General features: G+C 42.9%; 3 protein-coding genes across 3 annotated transcripts; all 3 read left to right on the top strand.

The window, feature by feature from the left end:
* Positions 1–2,696: 2,696 nt before the first annotated feature.
* Positions 2,697–3,563, top strand: LOC102706981 (E3 ubiquitin-protein ligase RING1-like). Its single transcript, XM_006663147.1, has one exon. The coding sequence runs from the start codon at positions 2,697–2,699 to the stop codon at positions 3,561–3,563; it is 867 nt and encodes a 288-aa protein (XP_006663210.1).
* Positions 3,564–7,452: 3,889 nt separating this feature from the next.
* Positions 7,453–9,044, top strand: LOC102707257 (PAN domain-containing protein At5g03700). Its single transcript, XM_040528612.1, has one exon. The coding sequence runs from the start codon at positions 7,453–7,455 to the stop codon at positions 8,992–8,994; it is 1,542 nt and encodes a 513-aa protein (XP_040384546.1). The 3' UTR covers positions 8,995–9,044.
* A 978-nt stretch (positions 9,045–10,022) lies between these two features.
* Positions 10,023–13,162, top strand: LOC102707534 (2-carboxy-D-arabinitol-1-phosphatase). Its single transcript, XM_006663149.3, has 8 exons — positions 10,023–10,496; positions 10,632–10,848; positions 10,938–11,056; positions 11,240–11,338; positions 11,831–11,884; positions 11,961–12,059; positions 12,159–12,266; positions 12,578–13,162. The coding sequence occupies exons 1-8, from the start codon at positions 10,077–10,079 to the stop codon at positions 12,944–12,946; spliced, it is 1,485 nt and encodes a 494-aa protein (XP_006663212.3). The 5' UTR covers positions 10,023–10,076; the 3' UTR covers positions 12,947–13,162.
* The last annotated feature ends 1,411 nt before the right edge of the window (positions 13,163–14,573 follow it).

A 14,573-nucleotide genomic window follows, 5' to 3' on the forward strand; every position in this document is an offset into this window, starting at 1 on the left:
ACAAATTTAACTACAGAAACATACTCCATCCGTCCAAAAAAAAACAACTTTTTTGGTTTCTGTATCGAGCGTTTGACCATCAGTCTCATTTGAAAATTTTTTAAGATTTTTTTAAAAAAATAGCCAACATAAAGTACTATTTATGTTTTATTATCTAATATAAATAAAATTATTAATCATAAAACTTTTTAATAAGACGAAGTCAAGTATAAAAACTAAAAAGTTGATTTGTTTTGGGACGGAGGGAATATGTTCATACACGGTAAAAATTTCTTAGTGTAAGGGGGTGATTGTTTGGGTTTCTTATGAAAAAGTCAAAAGACATATTTGCAAACGGAAAACAGTTTATGAATAGAATTTTTATATATGTATTTTTAGTGATCTAAAAACCAAAGCTGAAAAATAATTTTCGGTAAAAAATCTCCCAAAAATCAACTCTAAATTTAATATTGAAAATTTAAAATTTACTTATAAGCGTAAGAATAATAAGAGAAAAGATGGGCGCAAGTAAAATATAAATTTTCGAAGATATTATCGCTTGGCACAATGACACCGTAAGAATAATGCCCTAGACTTCTTAATTGGAAGTGCGTGGTAGCTAACTTTTCTGTTGATGAGAGTAGATCTATATGAAAGTGTATATGGAATCCGCAGATCCCAAACTAGCTAACCCGAACAAATAAACAAAGATGACAATCCTTCTGACCGAGCGCTCCAAATCGAGAAAATAATCGGTTGGCGCGCCTACATGTGAAAATATTGAATAGGGAGACATGCTAGTTGATATAGCCGCATATAGCTGAAGGAAAAAAAATTAAGACAGAGCAGCGATCATAGGCGACGAATCTTCAGATATCAAAGGATGCTGTTGAATACGTCTGGCATTTAACGGAGGATGTCCTTGGGTTATCTTACAGGTGTTAGAGGACGTTGTTGATGTTAGGTCACCAAATTTTTTTTGTTGACAGTAGTGATGCCAGGTAGATGTTGTCTTTGTCCATCGTAAATGACACGATCGATATTGACGTTGATGAAATGTCTTGCAGAAATTCCTGTGTATTACACTGACTCTTATAGGTGTATATATAGCATACTAGACTTAGAGTATAAAACAAATACTTAATCGTATATCTCTAGAATTTCATCTTTATATTTAAAGTTTATATATCTATATCTCTAACAAATTTTAGCCATTAACGCATCAACTATAGAAAAATTTGAATTTTGAAGTTTGTTTTGAATTTTTTATGGTAATTATTTTCTAGCATGTGTTTTCAAGTCACTTACATGCATATAAAACATTCTATATACAAACAAATTTTTAATCACTAATAAGTCATTTTTCTTATATCATGCCATATATATATATATATCAAAACTAATATATGCACCCTCGTAGAATAAGCTATTCTATGCCCCCTGCTCTCACAAGGCCCAAACGTACCTCCCACCTCCTTCCAAGGGCTCAAAAGCTCTCTCCTGGCCTGGTTAAACCTTTTTTTCCACTGGTCAAACCTATCCTTTGACCTTCCTCCTCACTCCATATTTGTCTAGTCCCATCTATCTAAAAAGTACAGTAACACGAAGGCAAAAATACAGTAACATGTCTTATAAAATGCAGTAACAATACCATGACGGATCTAGTTTTTTAAATCACAATTTTTTAACCACGGTAGTGAAAACGATTTAAAAAATAATATTAGACACATGAGATATTGCTCTCTAAAGATTGAGAATACTTTAGCTCTCCCACATGTATTAATTGTATTATAGCAATAGTATGGAGTCAGATCTCGTGTTACTGCCTATACTTGTATGATGACTTTATTGCAATTACGCAGCAATAACACACATGTTACTGTACTTATGTCATAATTATGCAGTAACAAAACACATATTTTATAGTAACCGCTATAGCGTTACTGCAACTATTGTCATAACATTAGTGTATACTAATACAAATCCTATAGATATTTCTTAAGATTTCAAACTTTAAATAACTTTATCTCTCACCTCATATATTATTTTTTAAAAAACGTTTGTACCACGTTGTTAGAAAAAAAAGTACTTTAAAAAATTAGATCCCTCATGGGTATGTTTCGACGTTGTTACTGCAAATTAGTTGTCGTGTTACTGTATTTTTGCCTTCGTGTTACTGCAGAATTTCTGCGAGACGAGAGCTGTGCTTAGATAGATATGAGGGGAAGCCCATAAATGGGTTAACCGACGAGATTAACCCTTTGACCAACTTTTAAATGAGATAGGGTGATTTTTGGGCGTTGAGAGGAGGGTGGGAGGTAAGATAGGCCTTAGAAGGCCTTTGAAGTGAGGGAGGTGTAGAATAGCTTATATCCACCGTTGATTAGATTCGGGAGGGCCCACAAAGGCTTTCACTGTGCCACGTATCTTAATTTCTTCCTTCCTCGAGTCGGATAGGGTTGGGCCTGTTTCCTTTGACACATACATGGCACGTCCGTGTGCCTCTCCTACTCGAACTCTTGCATAGCCGTACGTTGTCTTGTCTCTATAAGTCTGAAGCATGCACCTGCAGATTATTACCAATCCAAATCGATCATCGATCTGCATCTGCTTATAAATTAGATTAGATATATGCTTATATATAGTCTAATTAAAGTGATCAGAATTAATCGGTTAATTTTTACGGCGTTTCTGACGACGACGACGGTCAGTGATCCATGGAGGAGGGCACGCCATTCGAGAACTTGCTGACGCTATTAGAGGCCTACCAACGGCTTGGAGGAGGCTCCAGCGACGGCGCCGGCGACCATCGTCAGGGTAATGGAGGCGGTGATATGGAGGTAGAAGACGAAGAGAGCGAAGATCTGGTCCAGTATGCCCGTTTCTTACTCGCGAACAGAGACGTCGGCCATGGGCGCCACCACCTCGACGACGAGGAGGACAGCGGTGAGGGTTTCGATCAGCTTGTTGCGGAAGTGCCGCCCAATGGCGGCGACGACGACGCCGCCTTCACCATGGGCGCCGCCGGTGAGGCTCATGACCACGACTACGAGGACACCGTCATTGTTGGCAGCTCGTCGGGTTCCTTGCTCCCGTCCGACGACGAGCTCATCCCGCCGGGCGCCGGTTCCGGCAACGGCGACGACGGAGCGCACGGCCAGGCGACAGCAGATCAGCTGGAGTGGGAGGAGGTGAGGAGGTTGTTACGGATCCACGGTGGTCGTCTCCTCTTTCCGCCGCGAGCGCAGCATCGGCTGAACACGCAGAGCTTGCTCCTGGGGGCAGCCGAATTCGTAGCTGCTCACCGCGCCGGGAAACGGCCGGCCTCGGCCGCGGCGGTTGCGGCCCTGGAGAAGCGCAAGCACGTCGGGGGCCAGGCGGCGGCGGCGTCGCCGTCCGCCGCTGCGCAGTGCGTGATATGCATGGAGAATTACGAGGTGGGCGACGACCTCAGCGTGATGCCGTGCTCGGACAAGCATAGCTTCCACCAGCGGTGCCTCGCCGAATGGCTGGCGCGGAGCCGCTTGTGCCCGCTATGCCGGAAGGAGCTCACCGACGACGACGACGACAAGTTTGCACCTTAAATCCTACTACATTCGTTTCATATTATAAAAGAGTTTTGTCTAGAGATGACAACGGGGACCTGCGACCCGAGACCCGATAGGTATTTACTCGTATATATATGAGTTAAATATATTACCCGTGGATAAGTAATTGGACAAATACTTTCACCCAACGGGTACGCGGGTATGAAAACATTTTTATGATCCTCGTACCCGTTTACTTTACATATGGGTAATAAACACCCGCAAGTTTAAATGCATGTCATGGCCTAATATTAAATTAGCCTAGCCTAATTAACCAAAACCATAGGTATTTAAACCATCCACACATTTTTCACCACACTATATGAATGTGTGATGTCCTAAGTACCTAGCGTCTATGCAATATACTATATAGAAATTGATGTGCACGAGGGTGGTCCGATCTTTCGGTGAGTTATGATAGCTACGATTTGGAAGAAACGTTGACGATCCGACTACAACCGTACTAGACGTTGTGCTGCGCCTTAGAGATCGATACACCTCTCCGTGGGTTGTTGATCTTGCCGGTGCAAATCATCCTTATTGCTGCAAGAAAATTGAAGAAACAAGCAAGAACAAGATAAAAACAATCTGATATTGCAAATAGAAATTGAATACAAATAATAAGTTGGGGTTCCGAAGAACAAGTATCCGAGTGGTTGCGCCAACACACATATGTACAAGCAAGTAGCAAAGGTTAAACTTTAATCTAATAAAACCCGAGAAACCCTAAAGGTGTACCTAGCTATTTATAAGGGTGTGAGGACGACCAAGGGTGCCCTAGGGTCATGCTCCATCAGATTAGGACGCACTTCACTTGGGCTCCTCTTGGGCCGGGGTCCCAAACAAAGTTACAAACCCAAAGGCCTATGACACGTGATGCATCACAATGTTTATTCATTTGCGGACAACTTAGATGGAATTTGATGATGAGGCTGGATCTGTTGGAAAAAAGACTCCAAGATCTTTCCATCAAGTACTCATAGACCCACAATGGAGCTCGTATGCAAATTTGGCGTCCGTTTGAATTCAGCAATGTCGCAGGTGACCGAATTGGATTCCAACATGTCAGCATCTTGTTTTTGATGTGAGCAATGGTTGTATCAGTGGTAGGATTGGTCATATCAGAAACCGTGATATTTAGATTGTTTTGAACTTTTGCGGGTATATGGGTGACCCGACGGGTAAGGTTTATCTAAGCGGGTATGGGTATGGGGAAATTTTCTTACCCGTGACGGGTATGGGTATTTTAATGATACAAAATTTAGTAGTGGGTATGGGTATGGAATAGTAATACCCGATGGGTATTTACCCATTGACATCCTTAGTTTTGTCTAAATTCATCAATCGATATATATATATATATATATATATATATATATATATATATATATATATATATATATATATTCATTAGCATTCATATAAATCTAAAATAAGGCTAAAAAGTCTTACATGGTGAAACGGATGGAATAATTATTTATCATCTGCGCACACACATATATACCTGCATAGAGGATATACTACATTATTAATTTGGGTTTTTTTTATTTTGATGCACCAAAATAATTATTGCATAATTTTGGTACATTAATATATTAAATTATAAAAATATGTTATTGAGATATTTTTTAAAGATAGTAAAATTTGAGCTATCTCCGGTTTTTAATAGACATGCCATTGACTTTTTCTCTTATTTAAATATTTTTAAGTAAATCTGTAAAAGTGTAAGTTATATTTAAAATACCTTTAATAATAAATTAAGTCACAATAAAATAAATAATAATTACGTAAGCTTTTAGGTGACAAACGATTAAACGTATAACTAAAAATTAATGAAGCTATCTATTTAAAACCGGAGTGAGTATGCTGCCTTGACATTAAGGCCGCGTTCGTTTCAGTTAATACGATTAGCTGATTAGTCTCGAAATATGATTAACGTATAATGTAAATCTATAATTAGAATGACACCAATTAGAATTTTTTTTGAAAAAAATAAAATGGGAGCCGATTGTTACATTCTTTTATTTTTTAAACATTTTTAATGAATACTTTTATTACTAAATATTAGGGGAAAATATGTTTATCGTATGGACTTTTGGTCACGTCAGTGTTGGTGACATGACAAGACAACACTATCAACAGTGTTTTTGGAGTGGCAGACCTACCACGCCAGTGTTAGTGGCGTGGCACGCCTACCACGCTAAAAACTCTGTACGACAGCGTTGTTTTGTCATGCCAATGTTGGTGGTATGGACAAAAGATTCGTTCGGTGAAAATAATTTCTTCCGAGATTTAATAATAAAATTATTTATTAAAAATGTATAAAAAAACAAAAAAATTTCGATTGTTACATATATTGGACGTTTTAATTTCTGAGCCTCGTGTGCTCTTTCAGTACTACAGAAATGTTCAAACTTCACCACACAACAAATATCCAGCAATTACTGTCATGCGGCAGTAACAGCTTGTCAATTTGAATCACCTGTAGAATCTAATGGAATTGGCAGTCTTTTGATCCTGCAATAGTCAGCAGCCTAGAGTTTAAGCGCCTAATCTAACTTAGATCATAGACTTGTACGGCCGGCAAGAGGGATTAAGGACGTGAAGTTGACTCCAAAGTTTTGTGGGCTCTTTGTTTAATTTTCGAAGTGATTCCCTATCTTGTATAACATGGGGACAATTAACCATTATAGTCCAATATCCAAATAAAACTCGACATATGATGTCCCTTAGATAAATGGGTACAATTTCCCAACTCTGGAAAGTCAACTTAAAGCACTCCCGGTAAGAAAATTTGTAGAAACCATATACTTCCACTTCATTAATCCATTCTCGAATAATTGGCGATATTACTAGTATTCAATTTCAAACTTTGGCTGATTGTTATTTCAGCAAAAAAAAATAGTACATACTCAAAATGAGACTATAATAATCAATAGTGATGATTGTTCAAGGAGAAATACCGCTATAGATATGACCCAACTGTATTACACATACATTGATTAGGCAAAGGGGTCAAGGGAGTGGCACTTGGATGGTTGAGTCGGACGTAAGTTAAATGGTTGAGTCGTACGTAAGTTGGATGGTTGAGTCATACGCATAGCAATTTCTACTGTCAATAGAGAACACCATAGCGCCCCTATTGTTCGAGATCGAGGAAATACCACACATGACTATTTCAATCTTCATTCATAAAAAAGAATCTGCTTTGAGATTTACAACAGAGTAAAAAGAAATCTGCAAATGACATACGGTGAATATTACTCCTTACATACTTATATGACAGGTGACTCATTTGCGCTTTAAACAAATTGGCCATAATTAACATCATTTGATTTCTATTCAAGCTGTTCGAGGTCAACTTAACAACCAGATTAACAAATACTCAGCACACCGGTATGAGATCTCACCAGTTAATCACTCTGTCTGATGAACTGAATGATGTCGACACCTGAATGTTTATCTAATATAAATACTAGTTGCTGCACAAGTATGAACAGGCAGCAATCCACCAAGCAATATCAAATCTTTTCCCACGTTTACTACTGCTCCAGAAGAGCTATTCAACGGAGAGAGAATCAGAAACAGAGGGTTGACTTTCTGGACAGTTCATAGCACTGCATGCATGGTTGCCACTAGATTATTTGAAAACTTAGGGTTAATTACAGCTTGCAGATGATGCAAAGGTTTCCATTGATATACTAGTAGTACTTAGGTGTGTTAATTTTTTTTCATTCTTTATTTGGCCATGGATTTATTCCATGATACTGCATTCTCATTTCTCACCGGCCGTTGACCTTCTTGTTTGATCCATGCATATGTATGTAGTGTGTGCTTCTCTGTCCGAAATGCGAATCATTTTTAGTTTTTTTGTCGTGTCGATGAAATGAGGTTAGCCAATGGTGATCCGGCGATCGCCGGAGCGTTGGTGGCGGTGGTGGTGATATGTGTGGCATCGGCGGTGATGGTGGGTGTCGTGGACGGAGCCAAGGGAGATCGGCCGGTCACGCAGCTGTCGAATGGCTTCACGGCGAGGCATTCCCCGGACGCGCCGGCGCCGTTCGAGCCGGTGCTGTACGCGGGCAACGGCGCCTTCGCCTTCGGGTTCCTCCGCGTCGGCGCGGCGTCGCTGGACCTCGCCGTGGTGCACCTCGCCTCGTCGTTCTCGGTCTGGCGCGCCACGCCGGCGCGCGTCGGGGACTGGTCGCGCCCGGCGACGCTCACCTTCGACCGCGGCCTCGTCCTCGCCGGCCCCGACGGCGGCGTTCTGTGGCAGACGCTGAACATCATCGGCGACACCGTCGCGCTGCTCAACTCGTCCAACCTCGTCGTCCGCCGGTTCGCGGAGACGCGACCGGCGTGGCAGAGCTTCGACAGCCCGTCGGACACGCTGGTCCTGGACCAGAACTTCACCGCGTCGTCGCCGCCGCTCATCTCCGCGAACCGCCGGTTCGCGCTGCGGCTCGCCAAGACGCACATGTCCCTGCACATGGAGTTCTACGGCGGCAGGACGACGCCGCTGTACTGGCAGCACACGGCGCTCGAGGCGGATCCGGAGAACGCCACGCAGCCGCCGGTGTACGGCCGCCTCGACGGCCGCGGCTTCTTCGGGCTGTACCTCCAGGGCAGCGGCGAGAAGGTCGACATGCTCTCGTTCGACACGTTCGTGCAGAACTTCACCGGTGCATTCCGGCGAATGACGCTGGAGGACGACGGCAACCTCCGCGCGTACTACTGGACCGCCGACGCCAAGGCCTGGACCTCCGACTACAAGGCCATCACGGCGCCGTGCGAGCTGCCGACCTCGTGCGGCGCCTATGGCCTGTGCTTCCCCGGCGGCGGCGAGGCCAAGTGCCAGTGCCTCACCAACAGCACCGCGACCTCCCCACCGTGCCGCCCCGAGGAGACCACTGACCTCTGTGGCGGCGGTGACGACAACGACGTCGGCCAGGTGTTCGACGAGGTCCGGCTGAAGCGCGTGTCCGTGGCGTACAAGGAGCGGCTGCCGTTCGAGACGAACAAGACGGCGGAGCAATGCGAGGCGGCGTGCGCCGGCAACTGCAGCTGCTGGGGCGCGGTGCACAACGGCGCGAGCGGCTACTGCTACCTCATCGACTTCCCCGTGGAGACGATGGCGTACGAGGCCGACGACCGGAAGGTGGGCTACTTCAAGCTCAGGAAGCCGCCGCGGAGCTCGGCGCGGTCGGGCATGTCGCGCGGCGCGAAGGCCGTGACGGCGGTACTGTCGCTGATCCTCGCGAGCCTGGCCATCGCCGGAGCTTACGTCGGGTTCCGGCTCTGGCAGAGACGGCAGCAGCAGCGGCGGCGCGGCGGCTACCCGGGGATGGAGCAGGAACTGACGTCGTCGTCGGGCCCGTACAAGGACCTCAAGTCCATGGGCAGCTCCAACAGCTCGTTCAAGTCGTGATCCATGGAAATGGAACGGACGAACAGCTTTGGTGTGGCTTGTGAAATTCTTGCCTTGTATGTTCTTGAAGCTGAAATTCAGAATGGAGCTGGGCATGCAGGCAAGGTGAAGCTCACTACTCTGATCACTGAAGAATTAATTCTTGGAGATTAGAGCAGAAAATGCCTGCACTGTAGTTTTGGGTAGGGTTATTTTGGCTTAGGATTTGTGAATTGTTTGTATATACCTGTTTTACATTCTTATTTTACCATTTTCTGGATGCCAACAAATTGTAGTTCTAATACAAAACCAAAATGTATTGTTACAATGTTATCATTTGTAATTTTGTTACCCCTGAAATAGAAAATACAATAGAGTGATCAATCTATGAACATGAGAAAGTAATTCTTAAAACGGAGTTAGTTCAGGGTGCATTTCATTGGTTGGATATACTTGGATTGGAATAGCCGCCTAGTTTTTTATACGTTTAGAGGTAAATGATATATTTGTAAATAAAAAATAATTTATGAATGAAATTTTTATATATGTATATTTGGTGATATAAAAGTCAAGGCTGAAAAATAAACTACGGTAAACAAACCCAAAAACAACTTTGATTTTAAGTTTAAAAATTTAAATTTTGGCTTATAAGCATAAACAAAAAGATAAAGTGCAAGTATCCGATTTGGTTGAGCTATATTGATAAGTGCGGCGTGTGCAGTGGCGAACTATAGGCCGTGTTCCGTATTGGGGAACGAGGATTAGTTATCCAATGTGAAAATCGTAGTAGTAATAGATTAGAGCTTAGGTACATGATTAATTAATTATTAAAAAATATAAAATAGATTAATATAATTTTTTTAAAAACAACTTTTATATAAAAATTTTTTGCAAAAAATTATATCGTTTAACTTTAGAAAGCATGCGCGTGAAAAAGATTATTAGGAGGATTGCCGAACGCTCATTTTACGCCTTCCGAGATTGAAAGCGTAGAATATTATACGCCTTTCACGTCTCCGGCAAAATCTTCGCGGGAAACTCAACCCAAACCAATAACCACACATACCTCGCTGAAGAAAAAAAAATATCGTCTCTCTTCAGCAATGCTACTCCTCGCTGCCTCGCCGGCGCCGGCCGCCGCTCGCCGTGGCATGGTCGGTGGATCAGCCCCCCGCGTGCGTTGCTCGAGCCTGCGGGAGCTGGAGAGGTCGCCGAGCCCACGGCCGGGCGCGGGGCTGCCGCCGCTGCGGGAGGCGAAGCGGGTGGTGCTGGTGCGGCACGGGCAGAGCACGTGGAACGCGGAGGGGCGGATCCAGGGGAGCTCCGACATCTCCGTGCTCACGCCCAAGGGCGAGTCCCAGGCCGAGACCTCCCGCCTCATGCTCCTCTCCGACTCCTTCGACGCCTGCTTCACCAGCCCGCTCGCCCGCTCCCGCCGCACCGCCGAGATCATCTGGGCGGACCGTGGTGAGGATCTCATCCCGGATTCCGACCTCCGCGAGATCGATCTCTATTCTTTCCAGGTGGGATACTGGCATACTGCTGTGGTTGTTAGCCTGCTCACTGGGTGTTCGTGCAAATGCCTGTACAGTTGTGCTGGCTTGCTAATTTAATGGTGGATGCTTGGCTGTGGTGTTCAATGGTTTCATAATTTGCAGGGACTGTTGAAGCATGAAGGAAAGGAGAGGTATGGAGTTCTCTACCGGCAATGGCAGAAGAATGCAGCAAACTTCAGCATTGATGGCCACTACCCAGTGCGGGAGCTCTGGGACCGCGCTCAGAACTGCTGGGAGAGGATCCTGGCGCACGAGGGCAAGTCGGTGCTTGTTGTTGCACATAATGCGGTGAACCAGGCTCTTGTTGCCACTTTATTGGGTCGGTGCTACCAGGCTTTGCTGTTGATTTTGCAATTCCAAGGTTGTGCCCACAATTGGTGTGTGTTTTTTCCTGGTGTTCGTTTTTAGGACTTGGCACAGAGTACTTTCGGGTTCTTCTCCAGAGCAATTGTGGTGCTAGCGTGCTGGATTTCACCCCTCAGACTGGTGGAGGGCCCCCGGCTGTATGCCTTAACCGCTTAAATCAGGTGTGTAACTTTCAGTTAGTTGGATGGATGAATTTTTCCTTTCAGTAGTATGTCTTTCCTATGCCTGTCTCATGTCATCTTCTGGATAAGTAAAATATTTTTTCTTTTTGTCGAGACAGAACTAAAGGTGGAAAACCAGTAAAATGCAGGATTTAATTGTGTTTCCATGTGTTTATTTCGCAGACCCCGAATTCTCCTGTTGCCTCAGGAAGTTCTGGAGGAAGAAAGACAAGCAAGAGGATCATTCTAGTATGTCAAGGAGCTACCCAGAACAGCACGGAGGTATATATTTTTTCCTTTGTGTTATGCATTCTTGCATGAACAAATTTGTGCTTGTCCTATGGATCAGAATGTAAAAACAAAGAGGATTCACTGGAAAAACTGTGTACGTTTGATTTTATGTATAGAGGATTCCTGAAGAAACCTTAAAAGGGAATAAAGGGACCTGAACCCATGACCTGAGCTGTTTTAGTCCTGTTGCTCTAACAGTAGGCTACATGACTGCAACTTTTGTGGACCAAGTTGAGCCAACCAGCTACTATTTTACTGAGGGCTGTTTTGTAGTTCTTGGAATTTAATTTGGAAAATTAAACGAACCAATCTAATTTGATATAAGTATTTGTCTTGAAAATTATATTAAGAATTCTAGAATATAATTTATAAGGAATGATTTTATTATATTTCTAGTGAGACTACGAGAGTGTCACCAGCTAGACAATATTTAGCTGTCGAGATTTACCATATGTATGCAACTTACATTGATTTGTATTACAGATTAGTTTGGGTGGAGTGGGATATGCACCACTTAACATGCTTGGGATTATACAGGTAATTTTTTTCCTTGCATTGCAATCTCTATATTTCTACCTGAAAACTAAGCTCGTTACTGGTAAAATGTTTTCAGGCTCAGAAGACTGCAGAACTACTTTTAGATCAGAAGGTGAACGGTATTCTCTGTAGCCCACAAGTTGCAGCAGTCGATACTGCTACCACAATATGCGAGGTAACTGTGTTCTGAACTATTTGCAAAATTTAGTCTAATGCATTTTCCTTTTATCTATTAGTTATCTGCATGATCTAACCATAATAGAGTGAATTGTAGGTCCAGGAGGCTGCAGATTGCTTAGGCGCTGATTGTGTGCCTCGTTATGTTGACATGAAGAAACTGCTAGAACTCGAAATCGACGATGCCTTTCGAATAAAACAAAAGGTTAAATCATTTCCACTTTCAATGTCTTATGATGAGAATCACAGTAGTCTTTATAGTGCATAGAGTATTTGAAGATCCCTTGTATGTTTTAAAATTTCACACTTGCATTATGGGGGCCAATATTTGCGAAGTTTATGCAGATATCAACATTTAGGGATCAAATCTATTCACCACATTCTTCTTACTAGAGCTGTCTCATGATCACCTCTGTATGCACCTACTGGCTGGCTGCTTGATTACCTGAAAATTTCAATGCTAGTACTCTGCATTTTGTGGGAGTTCGAATAAAAATTAATACTTTTCTTCTGCAGAGCTTTGGAGAAATAGTTCAGTCTGGTTGGCTGGGCAGCATGGAACACAGAACTCTGGAGGGGCTATGGAACCAGTCGAAGGGTGCGTGGCAAGCGTTGCTAGATGAGTTGGCAGATGATACTTCAGCAGAAAGAACTCTAGTGGTTGTAGGACATCCGGGTGTCCATCTAGCGTTGATTTGCCAGTGCCTGGATTTAACGATGGACTACATGTCATGTTTTCATCTGGACGATGGCAGCGTCAGTGTAATCGATTTCCCAGACGGACCAAAAGGAAGAGGTGTTGTCAGATGCACAAATTACACAGCCCATTTAGGAAGATGGTCAATACCTATTACCAGGACCACAGAAACTGACGAAGAGTTCTAAAATCCTGGAAGGTAACATCCATGTTCTGGTGTAACATCATTCAAGAAAACTAAGCACGCCAGTATCTTACAATGATGTACATACTACATAGCATCGTAATTAATATCTGAAGATCTGATATGTCAATAACATCGTTCTTTAAAAAAAAGGAAATATGTAGATAACATTTTTTGAGCTAAACAGTAGAATCATACTGTTTATACGTAAAAAACATTTTCATTACATTATTCCATATGCACCACCATTATGTTCACTGCTGTTTGAGTATCTTCCTCGCTGGCCTGGCCAGCTGATCCGCCTTCACTCCGCCTTGTCCACCCCGTCGCCGTGCCATCCCTGCTGCTGCCGCCTTCCTCATCTGGCGCACCGCCTTTGGACTGCTCGCTGCGGCGGTCACCATTGCAGTTCTCTCTGCTGCGTTCGTTGTCTCTGTGTTGTCCAGTGTTTCTCCTGTCTGGCATTGGGTGATGGGTCTGTCCGTCCATGGCGTTGCTGTTGCATGATTCCTTCAGCAACAACCGTGAGGTCAGCGTGTTCCAGGTATGCGTGCCTGTTCACTACTTCATCCCATTTTTAGGGAACTGTTCACCATTTCATTTTGACTCGCAATTTTGTTAAAACTAAATGATGCCCCTTGCTTTATACCGTGGAATACGTGGAATACATGGATGAATATATGTTAAAGATTGTTGAAATAATAGATGAATATATGTTGAAATATTGTGAAAATGATATAAAGGATGATTTTTTTTAGAGAAGGGTATTTTTCACCTGTCCTTTACATCCAATTGGATATATGCAGCCTTTTAAATTGGAAACTTAGCCCATCAAACAATTCAATATGAAATTCCCTTCTATGGAGATTTCAACTTAAGATCTTGAGGTGGTATTTAGAGCATTCCCAACAAATACTCCATCTTGAAAACAGAGCGATAAATGCTGTTCCAACAAATACTCCATCCCATCCTCTAAAAATAGAGCATCATTCATATTAGAAAGAGATACTCCATATTTAGATATTTTCTCTCCTCACTCCATATCTTAACAACCAGGAGCAATGACAGATCTAGGATTTAGGATATGGGTGGTCCGACCGATTTTTTTTCTCAAGCATAGTTAATCTAATGACTAATATGAAGAAAATCTATTTTAAAGATCATCCAAATAGCAATATAGATGATTAAATTTAGATGAGCTACCGAGAATGCTCTTAGGTCACTGCAACCACTATATTACATGCCCTTTTCAAAGGATGATGTTTTGACATGCTTGCATATTAATCTTTAGAATCTAATGAACTGTAGATGATGTAGCTTGCTTGCATGAACTTTAAATATAACAATTACTAGTGGGTGATGATGTGTTATGTTTGCATGTTGGACATTATAGCTAGCGGGTTTCAACTATATAGAATGTATAGATAAATTGTGATTCTCGTTTGTTGCGTAGCCTAGTGGTTGCAGCGATTTAGTAGTACCTACTGCTAGCTCCTAGGTCCAACTCCTCCTAGGAGCGAAATTTCAGAGTTGGCTAGTTTAAGATGAGGTCATTAGTTGGTCCCTTAGTTAAAACATGTGTCAAGAAAAGACCTATGCTGGGCGGGCCCTCGTATACAGGACAGAGGCCT

This window comes from Oryza brachyantha, chromosome 11, assembly GCF_000231095.2.
Source record: "Oryza brachyantha chromosome 11, ObraRS2, whole genome shotgun sequence".
NCBI classification, from domain to species: domain Eukaryota; kingdom Viridiplantae; phylum Streptophyta; class Magnoliopsida; order Poales; family Poaceae; genus Oryza; species Oryza brachyantha.

Coding starts and splice junctions, on each gene's coding strand:
- LOC102707257 (XM_040528612.1), top strand. CDS start 7,453: ATGAGGTTAGCCAATGGTGATCCGGCGATCGCCGGAGCGTTGGTGGCG.
- LOC102706981 (XM_006663147.1), top strand. CDS start 2,697: ATGGAGGAGGGCACGCCATTCGAGAACTTGCTGACGCTATTAGAGGCC.
- LOC102707534 (XM_006663149.3), top strand. CDS start 10,077: ATGCTACTCCTCGCTGCCTCGCCGGCGCCGGCCGCCGCTCGCCGTGGC. Junction 10,497..10,631: donor TCGATCTCTATTCTTTCCAG/GTGGGATACTGG, acceptor CATAATTTGCAG/GGACTGTTGAAGCATGAAGG. Junction 10,849..10,937: donor TCTTGTTGCCACTTTATTGG/GTCGGTGCTACC, acceptor GTTCGTTTTTAG/GACTTGGCACAGAGTACTTT.